The sequence below is a fragment of the Melopsittacus undulatus genome, chromosome 12, assembly GCF_012275295.1.
Source record: "Melopsittacus undulatus isolate bMelUnd1 chromosome 12, bMelUnd1.mat.Z, whole genome shotgun sequence".
Classification (NCBI taxonomy): domain Eukaryota; kingdom Metazoa; phylum Chordata; class Aves; order Psittaciformes; family Psittaculidae; genus Melopsittacus; species Melopsittacus undulatus.
Genome location: NC_047538.1, coordinates 4,042,604 through 4,063,985, shown reverse-complemented (window position 1 = coordinate 4,063,985; position 21,382 = coordinate 4,042,604). Strand labels below are relative to the sequence as shown.

General features: G+C 52.3%; 1 protein-coding gene across 2 annotated transcripts in view; it reads right to left on the bottom strand.

Annotated features, from left to right (window-relative positions):
- EPHB2 (EPH receptor B2) overlaps positions 1 to 21,382 on the bottom strand; it is a 103,165-nt gene that overhangs the window by 67,656 nt on the left and 14,127 nt on the right. For both annotated transcript variants that reach the window (XM_034068196.1, XM_034068197.1), the window contains exon 2: positions 3,595 to 3,659. In XM_034068196.1, the coding sequence (XP_033924087.1) occupies positions 3,595 to 3,659 (65 nt within the window). The remainder of the gene's footprint in view (positions 1 to 3,594; positions 3,660 to 21,382) is intronic.

Here is a 21,382-nt window from a genome sequence, read left to right as displayed (position 1 = left end):
GCAGGGTTTCACCCTCACTGTATACGTGGCAGGCTCCACTCTCCAGGAACAAGGTGGCCCAAGCCCTCCACAGAGCTTGGGGCCATGTCACTGCCATGAGCACCATGCTCCATGCCTGGGTTTATGGTAAAGCACCTCTGCTGTGTGGCAGAGCATGGCAGGGCCATGCAGCATCTCTGCAGGCAGTAATGTCTTTAGCAGGGTCTCCTGCCCGTGGGCTGCACTGCACAGCAGAGCATCACAGCAAAGGAACACGATACCTTTAGCAGATGTATTCCCACCGGTGCTGCTGCAGTTACAGACGTGGCAGACAGGACCCGGAGCGCGTAACACAGCCATAAAACCTCCTCTCAGCCCAAGGACTGGCTGTGCAATGGGCCTGTAGCCAGCAGCCTCTCCCCATGGGCAGGAGGAAGGTTTATGGGAGCCCAGCTGACCCCACTGTGTACCCACAAAGGGAGATGCTGAGTTAGATCCTGCTGGTAGCTCTTATCCTCACCCCTTCAAACGCCAACATGTTCTGCAGTCCCTCCTGCGGGTTTACACAGGGTTCAACCCCAGCTGTCCTAAACTGCAGCTATGGGATGTCCTATGAGCAATGGCACAACAGCAACATCCTTCTCAGCAAGACACTCGGAGCTGACATTTCCCCATAGGAAGCTCAGCCCAGCTCCCTGAGCTGACTAACAGGTAACTCTGGAGGAGTCTCTGAAAAGTTTGGGGCTGCTATGACACCTCCTTGCCCTTTCCCCAAGGAAATCCTTCAGCTCTTGTTGTTGTCTCCATCCTTTTTAGGATGGGGAGACTTCAGGATGGGTAATGACCAGATAAGGGAAGAGCTGCAACCAGTAACCAGCTCTATGGTGAGCACAGATTGAAAACAAAGCACCTCTGACCTGGCTCACCAGAGCATCCCCCCCCAAGACCAGCAGCACCCTCCTGATGCTGGTGGCAGGGACCGGGATGCAGCTAGCGTGTGACAGTCCCAGCCAGCTGGAACGGCTTCCAATTAATTTGTTCATAAACCTGCTCAAGTGGAAGCTGAGCTGTTTCCCACGGACATCAGACCCTGAGCACAACCCTGCCCTGGATGCAGGATCATGACACCCAGGGCAAGGTAGCCCCACAGCCCAGATCCAGCATCAACGCCAGGACCGAGTTTGGTACATAAAACATCAGGAGCAGAGCATCCCCAGCCCTCAGCCTGCAAACGGCCTCACAAGGGCACCCAGGACTGTAGAGGGAGGCTCAGGGGATGGGAGACAGATTGCTCCTTGCACATCAAGGCTAACAGCCCAACAGAAGGCTGTCAGGGAAGATCCCCGAACAGCTCCAACCACTTCTGATTGGCACTGACTGGAAATCTGCTGCCATCGCTGGGGGAGGAGGAGAGCATCCTCACAGAACACAGGGGGACCATTTGCTTTCTCTTCCAGAAATAACTTTGGTGTGGTAGTGGAAAACTGCAGGATCTCCACCTATTTTAGGGCACTGGCTGGGAGCAGGTGAAGGAATCAAAGGCAAGACATAGGGAAGCAATTCCTTCCTCTGCCCCACCTCTGACACGGCTCTCCATCACCTGGACCACTCCTGACACCCACTCTGAAACAGCATGTCAGCCACCAGGACCTGGAGAGGCACAGTACTGCACCATCCACACCTGCAGGGCCCCCAGGGAGGGCTCAAGAAATGAGTCTGAAGAGCTCAGCCCTGGTCAGGCAGGAACAGCACATGGTGGAAGGAGAGTCTCTACAGCCAGGGGATGAACAGCACATGGTGGAGGTAGGCAGGAGAACACCTACAAGCAACAGGGGAGCTCCACAGGGAGGGAAAAAAACAACTGTTTGGGCTTTTGGACCTTTGATAATCAGCAATGAGGCAGGAAATGGGTAGCAGATTTTGTCTCCCAGATGATGCTGACTGCACCAACCTTGCCAGTCACTCATGGGCATGATGCACTACTTTGTCCTGTCAGTGGGCACGAGGCCAACCTGGGAGAAGCTGCGAAGGCACTGCAGCATCAGCACCCACATCGTGCGCAGCACAGGGCACATCACATCCAGCCCGCAATGGGAGGCCATCCCACCAGCAATGGCAGGGCTGTGCGGGACTTTCTAGATGGGCATCTACATCCTGATGGGGACAGGGATGTGGGAGCACCCAGGAGGTGAGGATCAAGACACCCAGCATCCTCCCACATCCCTGCAGCAGCAAGCAGGGGGCTCCCAAGCCGGGAGAGAAAGTCACCCCCATACAGCAGCCCCTGCACTTCCTTGATGCTTAATTAGAAGCCTCTCCCTTTCTCCTCGCTCTCTAATTAACATGCTGGGAGCTCAAAAGAAGAAGGCAGCACAATAATACGGGGAGACGGCTTCCAGCAGGCCCCGGCCTCATTACTGCAGGGCCGGGGAGCGGGAGCAAGGCGTGCTTTACATATGGAAACACCGCAAACAAGAAAGGCTGGGCGAGGAGAGAAAAAGACTTGACCTCTGCTCCTGCCCATTGTGTGCCCATCATCCCCCTTTGGCGGCCAGGCTAGTGCTGGTGAGGCGCCAGGCTCGCAGGCAGGCGTGGGGCTTTCTCATGGTGATGGGGACCGGTGCCGGCAGCGCCTGCGCCCCAGCACGGCAGGGCTGTGTTTAATCTCCCCAACAGAGCCTTTTCTTGGCTGTTTCTTTTCTTCTAAGTCAGCCTGGGGAGGGGACTTGCTGTCATCCTCAGGGTGAGACCCACAGAACATCTTCATCCAGCCCCTGCAGAGGGCTGCATCAGCTACCCTCTCTGCACAAGGTGATGGGGAGCATCTCCAGCCTTTGGCCAAGCTGGATTGGGCCATTCAAGCCTGGTGGTGTCAAGCACTCCACGCTGCTCCTGGCCACTGCAGCCAGAGCTGGGCAGGATGCTCTGAAGCACCTTGATGGTCATGGAGGTGGCTGGGGCTGCTCCAGCTTTGTGTCATGAGCAGAAAGGTGCAGAGATGTCCTGCCTTGTTCAAGCTCTTCTCTAAAGAAGCTTGTTCTGGGTGTGCTTGGGATATGGCTTGGGGAACTCTTGGTATCAACAAAGCAGAGAGACAGTCACTACTGAGCCAGCTAATGTCCCTCCATGAGATAATGCCAGGAATGCTGGACAGTCATTTCAGGACTTATTAAATGGCTGCTGTGGGTGCAACCTTGCAGGCCAATGCCCCCATCCTTTTCAAGTGATGGGCAATGGGATAACAAGTGAGATACTGGGGATAAATGACAGTGGCTTCAGCATTTCATTTCTCCCCCTTCCTGATTTTTAAGTGGCTGCAGACCAGTTTTATAGAGAGCATGATTCCTCCAACACCACACTGGCCTGGTGCTATAGGGTGAGAATTATACTTCTCCAGCACTGGGGTATCTTTTGGGCACATCACCTTCTAGAGAACAACTGGAAACCCCAAGTGTCACCCACCCCCTCTTGTGCTTTTCCCACTTGACCTTTTCACATGGTCAAGGCACCCTGCTTCAGTGGCTGACTTCTGTTGAGCCAACCCACCTACATTCATGAGCAGCAGGAGACCCCAGACCAGGCTCCAGGTCCCCACGATGCCACTGGATAACTCACCCCTGATGGAGGATGCACAGTCCAGCCCAGCTCTGCCGTTGCTGTTGTGGAGTCCATCAGTGTCTCTGCAGGAAGAAGGTGAAACAAGGAGTCAGTGACATGGCTGGTGAAGGCCTGAGGCAGGAGAAGGGGAAAAAAGGGAAGAGGAGCCAGAACAGGACCGCAGCCATGGAGCCCAGCCTGTGCTGTACTTTCTGGCCAGCACTTAGCTGTGGAGGAGCCAAGAATTGGTCTCTCCACCCATCTGCTTCCTCATCCATTGCCCATTTCTCCCTGGCCCCCTTGTCTCCTGCAGTGCATGGGAGCATTCACCCTTCCACCCTCCAGCAAGGGTGGGCTTTGCTCCTTAAAATCCAGAAGCAGGGTAGGCCAGCCCCAGAGCAGCTCTGCTGCTGCAGACAAGAAGCCCAGCCTGAACCAGTTCCTTCCATCCCCTCTGCAGTTTCTGTTGCAAAAGTGGGATGTTTTTTTATGCATGGTAGGCAGAATCCTTGGTGATGCTGTAGCACATAGGAAGAAATAGCACTTTTAGGACTTAAAAGTACTAAAAAATTAAACCAACATTAAACCTCTGTTCCCAGATGATTTGGGTTGAAATAGGTCAAGTGATGCTGCCACCAATACCATGGAGGAGAATTCTCCCTGAGCCACATGGGTAGCAAATACTCCTTGTGCTCTCCACAGCTCGTCACGCTTCCAGTACTGAAGTCCTTCTCATCCCAAATAGCCACAGGTCAGCCTAACAACACTGATGGCACAAGAAAGGATGCTCAGGTTATGGCACCCCAGTACTTGGGCTAACCTGTGCAGGTTTTTCCCAGCCAGCACAGGAATGGGGCAGATGGCCCCATCAGAAATACATTGGACAGACACTTCCATGAGTGGTTTCCACAATCTGGGTGACTGTCCATCCTCCAGGTCTGTGGTTGCATGCTCATTGCAACACAGGGATTTTTCTGCACTATGCCCGGTGCTGACAATTTAAGGAAATAGGACAATATTCCAGTGTTTAGGAAATGAGTTCAGAAATCACTCCCAAAGGTTCCATCACATCAAAGGGCATGGGAAAAGTGTGACACTTGTGGGACAGACTGTGCAGGCCAGCACACAACCATTCTGTGGCTGAGACCAAGGTGATGCCCACAGGAGCAATTGTACTCCTCTACTCTATAGGGAGAATGTGAACATGCCTCTGATTTCGGGATGCCAACTACATTTACAGGGATGCTGGGAAGCATCCATCATACACACATGCAAGACAATACAAAACTCAGCTTTCAGCTTCACTCTCCCTGCCCTCCCACTCAATGCAGGACAGGCAGGGGATATATCCAGCGTTAGGGAACTCAAGCAAAAGTATCTTATGAACAAGATGCACACACCTCCCCATCAGCTCACAGAGAGGGATCAACCCCAATCTAGTAGAGAGCTCTACCCACCATCCCATAACCCATCAAATGGTGCTACTTCCTATGGCCACACATGGATGGAGAGTTACTGGCTATAACTGTGTCCCGTTGCTGCTCCTCACTGTCAAAACCCCAGCGTACTGGCACAAACCCCTCAAAAGCAGCTCCACCTCCTCCACTCTCACTGTGTTGAGCAACAACAAAGGAAGAAAAGCTCAGCCTTGGACAGACCCATCCTTTAGGGGACAAACCTGGATGCAGAACCGAGCTCTCAGCCTGCCCAATGGCGCACTTGAACTCCCCTTTACCCATCACCCAGCCAAAGAGTGCCTCAGCACAGATAGACTCCTTGCACCTACTTCTGGCAGTAAATCACTTTCAGACTGTGGGTTGTTCGTTACTCCTGGTTAGAGCCAGAGGTTTCCAGTTCACAGGAAACCAGGATTTCAAAATCTGGTTTGATTCCAAGAGTAAAAAGCAAAAATAGAGCTTTCCAAACTTTCCCACTAGGAAGAGTTCTGGAAAACAGCTAGTCCAGAAATGTTGTCACTCAGATTTATGAAACTTCTTTCTCAACTGAATATTGGTTTACATAGGTTGATAATAGTGTTTATTTTATCAGGGGATCTGGCTTTTTCATTAAAACACCAGTGGCACTTTGATCTGAAAGGAAAACAACATTTTTCACCCAGTGCTAGCTAGAAGCTGCACTGATTTACAAAATCAACCCTTAAATTTGTTACTTTAACTATCAGTGACAGTGGTGCATAGTAAATACATTAACAGCAGTGACTACCATGTAAAACAAGATATACTCTAAACCAATGTAAGTAATTCCCCAAATAAAAACCATCTTTTGAGGCATTTTGCATTTTTAGAAGCCCGTTATTTAACAAAAACACAATGGTTCCTGGTGCATTACTGCAGAGCACGCTGCCCACAGCCACTGCCTCGTAACCTCAGCTGCAAACCTGTATATGTCCTCAGAGCTCTGCACCTACCCCAGCTGGCCCAAGGCCATCTTTTGACCCAAGCCAAGGAGGAGTGGAAACGTGCAGGTTTTTCCAATGGTCAATTATTTCCTCATTAAAAAAAAGGAAGATCTTCCATTAATTTCACTCTGAATTTACACTGTTTGCCTGCCAGCTATTAGATTTCCTTTCACTTGCATAAAGACTCTCCTACCCGAAGCCTCCTTTCCCTCTTGTGGTGCTTAACGGTGGCAAAATGTCATCTCCAAGACAACTACATGATTTGAGCTTCCTTATTCTTCCACCCTGAAACAAGTTCCTTTCTTTGAGGTTCCTGTTTATCAACCTTCTTTGTGTAGGGTGGATGACAAGCCTGTGGTACCCCACTTCTGCATGGCTTTCCTACCAAATGACTGTCCTGGCTGAAGTCCCTTTGGGGATCAGTTACATGCTAGAGCTTAGTAGTTTTGCCTGAATCAGAGTGAACCTGGTCAGCAGCAGGGCTGACTGCAAAAGGGAATGTGAATCCAGGACAGATTTCAATGGTGATGGTGGATTTGCTCCATCTATTGATAGTTGACTTCAAAACACCTTATTGCCCAAGTAATGCCTGCCATAGAGTCATCTGGCTTGCATATGTGGCCAAGGAGCATCCTCACCCTCCACCCAAGGTCCCAGTGATCCTTCACTGAAGATCACTGTCTCATCCCTGAGAATTTCCTTATATCCATACTAAAGAAGCACGTTAATTCATTTCTCCAGCAAGCAAAATCAGGAGTGATGCTCAACAGCAATCCCAGGCTCAGACCTGCTCAGATCTCCACAGCAAGAGGCAGTGATGGGAAGAAGGCCCCACAAAGACACAGCCAAGCCCTGCTCCGACATCCCATCATGGAAGTGCTGGCACAGAGTCTGAACTTGCAACCAGGAAGGTTTAACAACAGTAAGACAAGGCCTTATCACCCATCTCAGCCCCACAGAGCCTGAGATTCCCCTGGGGTCTGCTCCTTCTTCAGATGCATGGGGCGGAGGGGACTGCAGAACCTCATCAAAGAGGAGTTTGCAAGATGATTGATTGTGGTCTGCAAGGATCTACACCGGGAGAAAACAGCAGCAAAGAGAGTTCCCTATAGCCCATGAGGGAAATTGCAGCTACAGCTTTGCCTGGGAGCAGAATCCAGTTAGATGTGGGGAAAACAAGATTCCATTTACTTATGCAAAACTGCCTAGAGAGGTAGAAGGGTATTGCCAAGAGAGGCAGATCTTGCACTGCTTGTATCCAAGGAGGTTGCCTTGGTTCCTTCTGGTTATCAAGATATGATAAACAAGGAGATATTCATGGAGACATCAGAGTGGATGGGTGACTCCAGGCACCAAGACATTAATGGTGCAGAGTTCTGCAGCAGGCACAAGCCCCACACAAAGTGCAATACATGTCAAGGAAGAGGAACCCATCTTTCTGCCACAACATCCCATCCTACCCAAAGGAACCCCAATAGGGCTGCCCTCAGCCCCTTGCAATCTCTGCACCCATGGTGAGCTGTGGCCATACCTCATCCAGCAGGTTTCTGGATCCTACCTGAAGACTGCCTCATGCTCATAGAATCATAGAATAGTTTGGGTTGGAAAGGACCTTCAGATCATCCAGTTCCAACCCCCCTGCCATGGGCAGGGACACCTCACACTAAACCATGGCACCCAAGGCTCTGTCCAACCTGGCCCTGAACACTGCCAGGGATGGAGCATTCACAACTTCCTTGGGCAACCCATTCCAGTGCCCTTACAGTAAAGAATTCCCTCCTTTTATCCAATCTAAACTTCCCCTGTTTAAGTTTTAACCCATTACCCCTTGTCCTATCACTGCAATCCCTAATGAATGAGACCTCACTTGGAGCACTGTGTGCAGTTCTGGTGTCCTCAACATAAAAAGGACATGGAACTGTTAGAACAAGTCCAGAGGAGGCCACAAGGATGCTCAGGGACTGGAGCACCTCCTGTATGGAGGCAGGCTGAAAACACTGGGGCTGTTCAGCCTGGAGAAGCTGCATGGAGACCTCAGAGCAGCTTTCAGTATGTGAAGGGGGCTACAAGGATGCTGGGGATGGACTCTTCATATCCTGCTCCAGGCACCCAACAGGACCAATTGCTGGATGGGCAACCCCAAGCCCATCTGTTAGTGCCCTGCCAGCTGTGGAGAGAAGCTGCCTGCTACAACCGGCAATCTGGGCAGCTTCACTCCCTGTCACAGCCAATGCTTTCACAGTGCCATCACCACACACAGCAAACCCGCATGGGAACGGGGTGGGCGGCATGTCTGGCCCTGGCCCATCTCCGGTGCCTCGCAATAGCTGCAGCTCAGCCCAATGCTCTCTCCAGAGCAGCATTTTCTCAGTATTGTTGTTTGTGTTGTTCCCTCCCGCGTGTTTATCTGCAGATTCACGTGCTACCCACGGCATTATAAATAAACCTGCAGCTGCTCAAAGCCAGCAGACACAACCCTGGCCCGCTTCCCACCACAAACCACACTGCTCCCCACGGGGCAGTTAGCAGATAAGTGCCTGTCCTTTTCACTTTGAAGATGCTTTCAATAAGCAACTTTGTGCCAGGCCCATACCCGGCACTGCTGCTTGCCATGAGGGCTCTGCCTCCAGCACTCGCCACCAAACCACCACCTCCTGATGCTCAACAGCCACACTGAGACACCATCAACTGCAATGCCAATGACCTGGGTGAGGGGGAGAGCAGCTCCTACGCTGCTCAGCCACAACTGAGATGCTGCTGCACGAGTTCTTCCCATCTGGTCAGGTTAGGACTGAGACTGGCAGGCACACCTGGGAGAGGAGGACAAGACTGGGATCATACTGGGTACTGGCAGTGATTGGAGACACCAGCATGGCATGGCCAGGGCTGGGGATGGAGTGACAGCATCAATGAAGAGTGGCAGAGAGACTGGACAGGGAAGATACTAACAGAGGAGCTGTGCATGTTGCAGACACACTTCTCTGGGTCCGGAAAAATAACTGCCATGGAGTTCTGCCAATTCAGACCAATTTAGCACATCTGGGCCTGGGTTTCTCAGAAGCCCTGGCAAATCCTTCACATTCACAGGCTGCAAACTCATCCAGATACAGAAACAGCTGGACAAATAAATAGCCCCACAGATAGCTGAAGCCTCCACCCTCATTTTTCCACCCACAACTTTTTCCCTTCCTCTTTCCCTTCACAGGCCAGCTCCTCCCCCAGGGTAGGAAACGTGCCAGCATTTTAATCCTGGTATCACATTAACACAGTGAGCAGGCTTCTCCATTGACCATCAGCTGTGCCCAGTGCTGGACATTTAAAGCAGGTAAGAAGTTGCCCAGCCTGGTTTAGGTTGGAAGAGACCTTAAAGCTCATCCAGTTCCAACCCCTGCCATGGGCAGGGACCCCTTCCACTGGAGCAGCTGCTCCAAGCCCCTGTGTCCAACCTGGCCTTGAACACTGCCAGGGATGGGGCAGCCACAGCTTCTCTGGGCACCCTGTGCCAGCGCCTCAGCACCCTCACAGGGAACAGCTTCTGCCTAAGAGCTCAGTTCAGTCTCCCCTCTCTTGGGCAGGTTCAAGCCATTCCCCTTGGCCTGTCCCTACAGGCCCTTGTCCCAAGCCCCTCTCCAGCTTTCCTGCAGCCCCTTTAGGCACTGGAGCTGCTCTCAGGTCTCCCCTTCAGGAGCCTTCTCTTGTCCAGGCTGCCCCAGCCCAGCTCTCTCAGCCTGGCTCCAGAGCAGAGCTGCTCCAGCCCTCGCAGCATCTCCATGGCCTCCTCTGGCCTCGCTCCAACAGCTCCACATTCCTTTTGTGTTGGGATGCTGCAGGGTGGCTCAGCGCCGGGGCCCAGCAGGACCGGGATCCACACAAACTCCTTCATGCAGGCAGACGTGCTCCTGAAACCATGATTCCAGCCCAGCCTCAGGCACAGCCACCGCATCCCCATGCAGGGGGGCAGCTAATGAGAAACCCGTCTGTCCCCTGCCTTGAGGAGCCCCTGCCACAGATGTCTTTACCCTTCCACAAGCTGAAAAGCCCTTCTCTGCCTCCGGTGCTTTGCTGCAGTCTTACTATAGCAGCGTTGCCAACGAGAGTGGAGAGGGGCTGAGCAAACCCAGTGGCCCTTCCCTGCAGCCCCAAGCTTTGCTTTGCCTGGCCGATGGCCAGCGGAACAAACTGAAACCCAATCCCCCCCCGGCCGATGCGCTGGCGCAGGAACAGCACGCTGCATTGTGAGCCGGCGGCTACAGGATATTTGGGATACTTCACTCAGGGATCCACTTAAACTCCAAGAGGGAGAGTGATTGATAGGGAGCGAGAAGAGGCAGTTGACAGAGCTGGGATGGGGACCGCCAGCATCCTGCCCTGCAACCAGAGCCCCAAAGGCCACACCAAGGGCAGTGGTATCAGGTCTTGCTGGTGTTGCTGGTGCAGACAGGCACCTGGTCAAAGCATGTCCCTAAAACATTAGGTCCAGCCAGATGCAGAGATAAGAATAAGCATCTCCATCGGACCAGCCAGGCAGACCCCCAGCTGATGACAGTCCTGTGGGCTCACAAGGCACAGTGAGGAGGCCTGATCCCATAAATGGCTGGCAAGGGAAAGATGTCACCACTTCTGTGGAGCCACAGAGCCTTCCCAGCCCCTCCTCTCACCACAACATCACTCCCCAAACCTGCTTGACAGCCCTGTGAGACTCGAAGAGCCAGAGGGGGATTGAGGGATGATGCTGGGACACCTTCACCTATCGACTGGGTGATGCTCAGCTGCCTGTGACACCCTGACAGGACCGGTGTCAAACAAAGGGACATCTCCTGCCCTTAGAGCTGTGTTCTTCCCGACCTTGCTGGCGGATGCTGCCATGAGCTGGATTCTGCTTTCCCACTTCCCACCTACATCCTTCCCTTCGCTTTCCCTGATCCCCCACACCTTGTCTGACCACCCACATCACTGTCCTCAGGGGAGCAAACCCAGGGCTGATGCTGCTGTGCAGAGGGGGGAACCACTGAGATCCTTGCTATACTGGAGAATACAGCAAGCAGGGTTTGGAGCAGAGCTGCCCCTGGCCATCAGGCATGCAGCAAACCAGTGCATGAGCCGGGAGCTGGGGCTGAGCACACTGCAGAGAGCAGCATCCTGCTTGCTAAGCTCCAAGAGATAGGAATTGCCCCTCTCATCTGCCCACGGGGAGTACGGCCCAGCTCCGGCTCTGAGAGGGTCTCTGCTGAAGGAGCAGTTCAGCTGGATGCAAGGAATGACCACGCTCCCCCCACTGCCACATTGCCGCAGTTATCACAGCAGATGCATCCTTTCTGTCCCCAGGTTCCTGACACCGCCTGCCCCAGAGGTCACAGGAAACACAATAACCCCACCAGAGACCCCGGAAAGCTGCTCCAGCAGCACCAGGGACCCACGGTCCTGGCTGGTAGCATCTGTCCCAAAAGGAGCCGGGACTTGTAGGTGGTCCGGGTTCAGCCAAGGGCAGGCTGCTGGAAGACACAATGCAGATGCTAAATGCCAGCGAGCAGGGGCCCTCCTGCTGCTGCCGGGAACGCGGTAGCCACACAGAGAAGACACAGATGCAGGCGTTTAACAGCCATTGCTACTGTCAGCGCTAATGACTCGAGCCCTGCAGTGGCACCGACCCCATCATTGCAAGACACCATGCGGGAGGGAACCCCAGTTGTTAACAACTTGTACAGGATGCAGTGCACAGGGTGAAGGGCACCTCATCTCCCTCCATACCCCAGACCCACTCTCCTGTGTCCCATTCACAGCACACTGTGCCTGCAGACCAGCTCCTCTGCATCCCTGAGCACAGGGCCGAGGGGACCTCAGGAGATTTGGGATGCAGCAGGAAGCCCGGAGGCTGCAGAGCATTATGGGGTGAGGAGCACATGCCCGATGTTCACCCCTTTACCCTACTAACCTCTGCCCATTATCCGATGCAACGAGCACTAAGGGGAGCAGCAGGAATGACATGCGGCTGGATTTTGGGCAGCTCTGCCTCCCCTTCCCCTTGGGCCACCCGCACCCAGAGCAGAACCAGTGCGTGCAGCAAGCCCCTGCCTCACCTCCCAGCACTGCTGGCACTAAATGAGGTTTTGTCACCCCGCATGGTGGCATGGGCTGCAAGCAACTTGTTCCCAGCAGGCTCCGGAGCCCTGCTCAGCATCCCAATTGAGCTATCCTTAATGGGCTTCAATTTTAATTTGCTTTTATTGGAAAACACAGATGGTGACCCCCCTCTCCCTCCTGCCTGAACATACACGGGGTAATAACGTTTACAGGGGAAAGATATTCTCTCCAAACACAGACAAAGCTCCAGCAGAAGCCCCACCATCACACAGTGATGTGCAGCCGTGCCACACAGCCCCATGCCCAGCTCATAAAGGCAGGTCCACACAGAGCCACCAGCATGATGCGGGCAAGGGAGGCAGCACCAGCATCAGCAAAGGGGACTTAAAGACCAGGACCAGCCCCTGGTGCAACCAAGCGAGCCTGATGGATTAACCTGGCTGGCTTCTTCAGGGACTGGGTCTCTGGAAAGCATCCCAGAGCAGAGGGATGCTCAAAGCTGCTGCCTAGGGATAAAGGGGAACACTATGTACCCCCCCACCACCAGCATGCCTGGCTCCAACCAGCAATTCAGGTCAGAACTTGGGCTGCATTCACTCCAGCACCAAAACCTGGTGCTGTGGATGCTTCCACACATCCAGCAGTGCCAGTGCTGCCATGCAGAGCCCCAGGCCCCCTTTCACATCCCCCACCACATGGAGCTGGGTGAGGATGCTCTCCACCACGCATCCCTGCCTCTGTCATTCCCGTCTGCCACTGTTCTCACATGCAAACATGCTGCTGGCTGGCAGCAAGCAGGAATGGCTCAGGAGGAGCCACAAGGCCAGCCAAGCCACAGAGGGATGCCCCGTGATCTGGGATGGTTGTGGCCATGGCAGGGCTTTGGATCAGGCTCCCAACCACAAGAAGCCTCTCCCTGGGACACACACAGGAAATCCCAAAATCCCTACAAAGAGCTTGGCTTCCTTCTAGCCCCTCCCAAGGCCAGAGCATCTCTTCACCATCATCCCCTTGTTATCTCTGGGGGTTTGCTCACAGACACAGAACACAAACCCTGCATTCCCTCCGGGCCCCCTGCCACAGATAAAGCCACAGAGGAGCCGGCACTGCTGGCGCTGGGTATTTTTAGACAGCTGTAAATGTTTCCTGCATTGGGAAAACCCCATCTTCAATAGCTCACCACGGAGAAGGCTTCCTCTTTCATGCCCAAGTAACTCATTACACGCTCATAAAACCTCAGCAGGCAGCAGCCTGAACCAAGGGGATGCTCCACTGGCTGATGCTTCAGTTCTCCTGGTTACTGATGCCCTACCTGAGCAAGGGATGTGCTCCCTCATAGAATCATGGAATGGTTTGGGTTGGAAGGTACCTTAAAGCTCATCCAGTTCCAACCCCTCCTTCCACTAGAGCAGGTTGCTCCAAGCCCCATTCAACCTGGCCTTCAAGCTCTCCATCCATCATAGCACTGCCCATTAAGCACGAGCCAGACAGCTGCCCTCCATTGGGAAAGAGCATCCCCAGAAGCAGGCAAGAGATGGGCTGTGGGACCACAAGCAGAGCTGCTATCACCCCCAAGGGCTACACTGAGGAGCTGAGTGATCACAGTCCATGCTGAGACATATCTGCATGTCTGTAGACCAGCAGCAACTGGAACAAGGAAAGTGGCAGCAACATACGAAACTGCTCTGCTGCTCATACAACTGATGGAGAGCACACACTGGGGTCCAAGCTGCCACTGGGATGGGGTCCTGGAGACCCCAATGCTCATGGAGATGAATTCCCATCACAAAACGAGTAAACTCAGTGTGGGCAAACACAGAGCAAAGCTCGTTTTGTGAGCTGAAGAGGAGCCCATCAATGAAGCGGGAATGAGCAGGGATGCGTAGGTACAGGCAACCCTCATCTGGTTACATGTACGTGGGAAGAGATTTTTGCACCCTCCAAAAAGAAACACAGCCAGAGGTGGAAAAAGGGCAATTTCCAAAGTTGAAAGGGATTATTAGCAAAAATTGATTAGGGTGGAAATGTAAACAAAAACAATGAAGAGTAATTACAGCTTAAGGAGGCTTTGCCAAAATCTCATAACTCTGAGAGCATAAAAGAAGGCGTCTTTAGCTTAAAATTATCTTGGCTTTGAATAAAAGAAAAAAATTGCAGTAAAAATAAACATATTGTATAAATTAAACCCGGGGGAAGTTGGCAGCACAAAATCAGCAGTTACACGATGCAGACAAGTTGCGAAAGGAGGTATCAATGAAAGAAACTCGACTGCCAGGAAACAGAAAGGAGAGGGAAAAGTTTAAATACATCAAAAGCAAACAGAACCGGAGCTGTGGAAATGCAAGTCCATGGGGATGCTCAAGTGTGAAGTCAAGCAGCAAAACAGATGCCCCAATGCACTGGGCTAAAACAAGGGCAGAGCCAGGATGGATGAGAAGCAGCAGCTCTGGAGAGCAGCAGTGGCCAGGGAATGCCAAGAGCCATGGATCGGCCTCAGCACCCTCGCTGGCAGCATCCCGACATCCAGGAGCGAAGGATGCGTGAGATGTGCAATGGAAGGGCCACGTTAGCAACTCTGCAGCTGTTTCCTAACAACAGCAGCATCCTGAGGACAACTATTTTCTCTCATTCATTCTCTTTCATGGGGTTGTAGAGCCCCTAAAGACCCCTGGGGTGAGGACAGCACCAGGACCCATAACACGCCTCACCCAACACTTCTTGCTGTGCACCAAGTAGGGACAGAGCAATCTGAGGATGGGGAATGATTCTGCAGCATCTCATAGGGCTGGTGGAAAGAAGCTCAGGCATCTCAGTCCAACCCCATTCCCACCATAAGAACAGAGCAGTCTGGGCTTGGCCTGGCTGATCCTGGGAATTCCCTGTGGACCCGCTGCAAAGCCAAACAGACACTTCCAGCTGCTCAGCAAACCCTTTCCACAGCAGCAGGGTACTGAAAACACATGGGTGCTGCCTACAGTGGCTCTACAGATACTGCAGGAGTCAAACCAGAGAGATGCCTGGGGCACCACCTGAGCAGCCAGGATACAAGCCAACACAGCGAGCATCGGGAAGGGCAGATCCAGGGCTGAGAGCTCTCCAGAACAAGAAAAACCCAGGCAGTTCGGCCCCATGCTCCCCATGCTGCACTGGCACTTTGTCAGGGAGGTGCAGCAAGGGGGACACCCCCTGAGGAAGCTTTGAGGATAAAGCGTTAGAGGTATCAGTGTGGCTGTTGGACAGATGCTGCATCCCTCTGCATCCCTCTGCATTCCTTCTGCATCCCTTCTGCATCCCTCTATGCTGCAGGTGCCACCCCAGCCACAAGCCTCAGGAACGTCCTACAGGAGGCAGGGAAGGACAGACACATTCCTGCTCCCTCCCCACATGCAAAACCACCCATCCGAGAAGAGAGCAGCCCTGCATCCTCTGAGCACCGAGGGATGCGCAGAGAAACACCTCCAGCTTTGCAGGGTTTAGCACACACCTCCAAAATTCAATGTACAGGGTGGCAGAGGCATTACCTGACAACCCCCTCAGCCTTGACATGGGAAATGAGGCGAAAAGTCTTATGCAGGGAATGCACCATCCCCCAGATTCCCTACTCAGCATGAAACAGCCTTTATAAATCAATGTCTGCAGGAGGAAAACACGTGAGGGAGCAGCAAGTTCATCCTCCCCTTGCTGCTGCACTCCTGATCATCCTTGAATCCCACGGGTGTGATGGAAGGGATCTCTGATGGGTTCAGGTCCCATGTCCTGCTCAGGGAGGGACTCTGATGCAGCCAGTGTCTATGATGGGGAACCACCAGCACCCTGCACCGCTGCCAGCACTGCTGGAGCAGCAGGGATCTGGGATAGACAGGGAATTTCTGGCAGGCAACACGGGTAGCTGAGCTGAGGGTGGCCACACAGATGTCCTCAAGCCCAGGCTTGCACGCATAGCTGTGTACACAGCCGCTGTGTTTCCTCCAGAGCACCTGGGAGCACAACACACCTGGAAAGATGGATGAGCTACAAGTGCCATGGAGAGCCAGAGGCTGTGATGCAGCCGAAGTCCAGATGTGACCCTCTGGCTACCTGTTCCCTGGCAGGCTGCTTAGAAGCAGAGGGTGAGCACAACCCAGGGCTCAGCAGCAGCACCGCTCCTCCTAACCTGGAAGCTGGAGTACATCCATCTGATTGGATCCCAGCAGGCACAGAGCCATGTCTGATGCCAGTCACCATCCACAGGGCACCATGGCTGGTGCAGCAGGAACAACATTCCCATGGGAGATGGGCTGCTACCACAGGCAGCCTTATAGGGTGCCAGGGTTCTTCTCATCCAGCTGGAAACCCTTCCCTGCAAACACCCCCAGGCTCTGCTGATTCCAGTGAGCCCCTCTTGCCATAGCATTACCTGGCTGCTCACCAAGAACACCCGATGCCCACCGAGCTGCCTATCCCAAATGCACAAGGCAATTCCCCAAATACCCAGTATCCCATTGGTTAATGAAGGGGAGGACCAGCTGGTCCCAGCCCTGCCAGGAGCATATCCACACCTCATCGCACCCCAGGCAATAGAAAACATCTCCTCCTCGAGGTCAGAAATACCTCCTGGATTCAGAGGAGGTTCATCCCCTGTCCATGGAGGATGCAGCATCCTCCTCCATGCCTTCTGATTTATTCTGCCTGGAGAGCCGAGGCGCCGGCAGGATGCACAGGGCTGCTGGCCCCATCCATCCACTCGCACTGCCCGGATTTATGGATTAATAAAGCCCACTGGCTGAGCCTGACTCCTCTCAGGGAAAATAATTAACTCTTGATGCAGTTCTGACTCACGGGACATGGATCTGAAGAACTTGGTAAAACCTTAAAGCTGCCCTGCTCCAAGCAAATGATAACATTATCACACCAGAGCAGCATCGAGCCCAGGCTCATGTGCTCCACACAACCCTGTCCCCACACTGTGATGTCCCCAGGCCGGGACTGATGGCCAGAGAGAATCTGTAAGGAGCCAGGATGGATGGGAGACATGCGGGACAGGATGGAGCTGTGCCAGCCAAGGAGGTGACACTGCTGAGGGCCAGCGGGTTTCCATAGCAGAGGGGCTGGGTGAGTGTGAAACACAACAATTGGACTTTGAGTGCCTCTTAGATGCAGGGTTTTCCCTTCATAGAATCATAGAATGGTTTGAGTTGGAAGAGACCTTCAAAGCTCATCTAGTCCAATCCCCCTGCAATGAACAGGGACACCTTCCACTAGAGTAGGTTGCTCCAAGCCCCATCCAACCTGGCCTTGAACTGCCCAGCATGGAGCGTTCATCACTTCCTTGGGCAAAAAGGACTCTTCTTCCTTAACCAGCAGCAATGCATTGAGTCAGCTGAACCTGCACAGCCCAAACCCAACAGAGAAACCAGCAAATCTCCATCAGGAGCCACCTTCTCAGGTGAAAACTGGTTTTGCCAGAGCACGGGGTCCTAGAGCAGCGAAGCAGGGTATATCTCCTGCTCATAAAGGCTGTTGTCATTGCACATCCTCTTAAACCCAGCCATTAGCAGTGGTTTTCAGCTCTAAAACACCCTGTTCAACTCATCTGACACTGCCTAACCTGAGGCAGAGGCAGTCCTGGACTCCCCTCCCCATTTCAGCAGGGAATCTGGCCAAGGCTCCTGAGGAGGACAACAGTGAGAGGCATGGAGAGGTGCGTGCAGGGTGACCAGCATGCCTGGACTGATCTGCCACAGTGGACTCTGCTGTCACCTCCTGGCTTCTATAGAAAGGAGGTGATCCAACCAAGGCATCATTGGTACGTCAAGCCATCAGAGCTGGGACCAGGACCAGTCTACACTGTAAACTCATCACAGAGCAGTTAAGCCAAAGAGAAAGCTGGAGAAGACATCTCAGTTCACATTAGTTCAGCTAAGCCATCCATACGCCAATATAAATCAGAAACATGCTCAGGACATGAAGTGGTGCAACAACATGTGATGGAAAGTCAACGTGTGATGGACACAGCCAACAACCTAACAGACTTCTGCTTCCTGCACTGCCTGGAAGCGGTAGTGCCTTGTACCTGTCAATATCTGTCATTGTTACACTCTGTCATACCCTGGGATGGGTGAGGACAGGCTTGTTGCATAATTTTAATGCACAAAGTGCAATAAAGACCCTGAGGGTCTACAATTTCGGGCCTCCTAATGGCAAAGAAAGAGGGCTACATCACTAGACTGGAAGCATGTAATTGCCCCAGCGCTGATGATCACAGCCCATGTAGACCAAAGGGAGGCCAGGCCAAACCTCAAATGGCTTTGCCCATTGTTCCAAACGCATTCATTTCTCAAATCTCATAAAATTCACAAGCAGAGTCAAACAGGAAATAGGAGCAAAAAGTAAAATGAAAACCAGAGGGGTTTAGGAATAAATGATCTTCAGAGGTCCCTCCCAACCCAAACCATCCTGTGATTCTGTGACTCATAGAACCTGCACAGGCCACGCTTGGGCAATCTAGGAAGACAACTGCTTCAACCAAAACCAAGCTCAGAGTAAAAAAGTGCTCGTGACAACTGCACGTACAATGGCAATGCATGAGAAATGGTAGGAGAATGAGCAGGCAACACATATTTTATTGTGAGTGGCATGAAGTGAAGTGGCATGAAGAAGAAAGGAAACCTATGGAAAAGCCACATTTGGCATGGCTGAAGTAAAGAAAAAGTTATGGCAGTGGAGTTCTTTTAAGCACCTAGACAAAAAAGTTCAATAGAAGTGTTAAAATTAACAGAAACATAGGAAAAAAAACATTGACAATGGCCCAGGAATGGAGACGTTGCCACCTTTCTGAGCCCTGCCCCACTTGCAGGCTGATTAATCTATTCATCTACTGCCCTGCTTGCAATCACAGCTTCCCTCTCTGCTTGTGAAGGATGCTTGTGAAGGATGGCCATGGCCAGCCTGTGTCTGTATTAGAAAAGTAGGATGTTATTTCCATAGCCCCCAGGAGGACGGAGCTGCTTCCTCCCACTCCTAACACAGGATTCCTTAGCTCATACATAACTAATGACCCAGGGACCGTCTGGCTGTAACTCTCTTAAAAATCACACAAGCATCCAGCAAAGAGCAAGACTTTGTCCACGGCTGGAACAGATGCATCAGGACCACACGGTGACCAAACAGCTCCTCTCTTTTCTATACACACAATGGCCTCATTGAGGTGAGAAAAGCCACTGCCATCATTTATCTTCATTTATGGGGTTTTCAGTTATGACACTTCCATAAACAAGCCCAAGGAACCATGAATACAAGAAATTCCCATATGACACCTCCACAATAGGTTGAAAAATCAAATTCTGGGGCTAGCAGTTAACATCAATTGGGAGAAAACCACAAGAAGGCTTCACAGCTCCAATACTGGCCAATGTCTGCATGAACACCTGGGCAGTGGAGCAAACCTATGCAGTTCTTTCCAGCCCCATGATGTGTGTTGACGACAGAGGGATGTTTCTGTTACCGATGAGCAGGGATGCACAAGAAGTCTGGAGGAGACACAACCAGGACAGATAACCCCAACTGACCCAAGGGGGATTCCAGACCATAGGATGTCATGCTCAGCATAAAGTTATGGGAAGAAGAAAGAAGGGGGGGGGGGGGAATACTGGGAGCGATGGCACTTGTTTTCCCAAGTCACCATTACACATGATGGAGCCTGCTTTCCTGGGGATGGCTGAACACCCTCCTGCAATGGGAACCAGTGGATTAATTCCTTATTTTGCTTTGCTTTAACTCAACCCATGAGTTTTCCCAGTTTTTCTCTTCCAATTCTCTCCCCCATCTCATTGAGGGGAGTGGGTGAGCTGCTGTGTGGGGCTCAGGAGCCAGATGGGGTTAAACTTATGACAATGGGGAAAGGGAGAACTAAGAAAATCAAACACATTTCACAGTGACAGACTCAACAGACTTCAGGAATTAGCAGGCAAGAGGCCATGAGGGGATGTCTGGGAGAAGAAGAAAGCTGGGAAGTCTTTGCAGACACTAATGCGGAAGCACCTCAGCGCAGGAGGATCACGTTCAGTAGATGCACTAGGATGATAGAGTGATGCAACAGTAGGCATTCAAGGTCTTGCTCAGCCTGAAATCACTTCTGGGAGTATAATGAAAACGCTGATGTAATTCAAATCATAAAGAATTAAAGAACAGGAGTATAATTAGCACCAGTCAACATACTTCGACAGGAAACAGGTCTTGTCAAACAAATCTGATTTCATTCTTCACTGAGATTACAAGTTTGATTGGTGAGGGTAACCGTGTACAAGGCAGGAGGCTTTCTGCCTACTGGAAGCAGGAGGCGTGACGGCAGCACAGGGAGCAGAGCCAGCCCTGCCAGCCACAGCTCAGTGGCTGCTGGGACGTGCAACTCCCTGTCGCCCGAAACATGACAAAGGGATTAAGAGCTGATGAGCTGGTGGGTTCCAAGTAACAGTTCCCAGCACTGGATCTCAATAGGCTCTGCAGGAACCAGCCCCAGTTTCATTTCTGCCTTACAGTCAGCGTGATGGAGAGGGATGAAGGAAACCGATGCCATCTAATGCTCTTCCAGGTTCACAGAGCATCCTCCAGTGAAAGATATGGGATTCACCTCCCTTGGCATTCACCATATGTAAAAATAATGCTCCCACTTGGATGCAGTTGTTAATTTTCTACAGATAGTAGCAGCAGAGAGAAAAGGGCCTCTGAGGACAAGGGGATGATCTAAAACAGCCACTCCAGGCAGGTGGACCAAATTGCCCTCTGCAGGATGCTAAGGGAGGGGGTCTTGTTAACAGCTTACATTAGAAACCCCCCTTTTGTGCTGGTGATTAAATTGACCAAATCATATTCATATTGGGGGGGGTGGGAGGGGCACAGTCCTTACAATAAGTTAAAGTCTGTTGGGAAAAGCACTGGAAAGCCTGGTCTCCCTCAGGAAACTCCCATCAAACTGATGTGGCTCAGCAGATGTAAGCACCAGCCAGGCAAAAGTCCAGCTGGTCCCAGTGACACGGTGGCACTGCTGGGGTGGGTGCCCTGGCACTGCAGCTCAGATGCTGCTCCCACCCAGCAGACACTCACTGTGTATGAAGCAACAGGGCTGCCTCAAGGGTCATCAATGAGACTGACATTCCTGCCCATTGGGAGCCAGCAGGATTAGGGCTAAGTCTGGGTGTGCAAACAAATGCCAGCTTTGCACTTCCTTCTCCTCCAGAGCAGGAGACGGATGATTGGCCCATGCAGGGGCACCTACGATGTTCCATAGAGGAGCTGCCCCAAAACACAATGGAGGTGTGTGCAGACCTG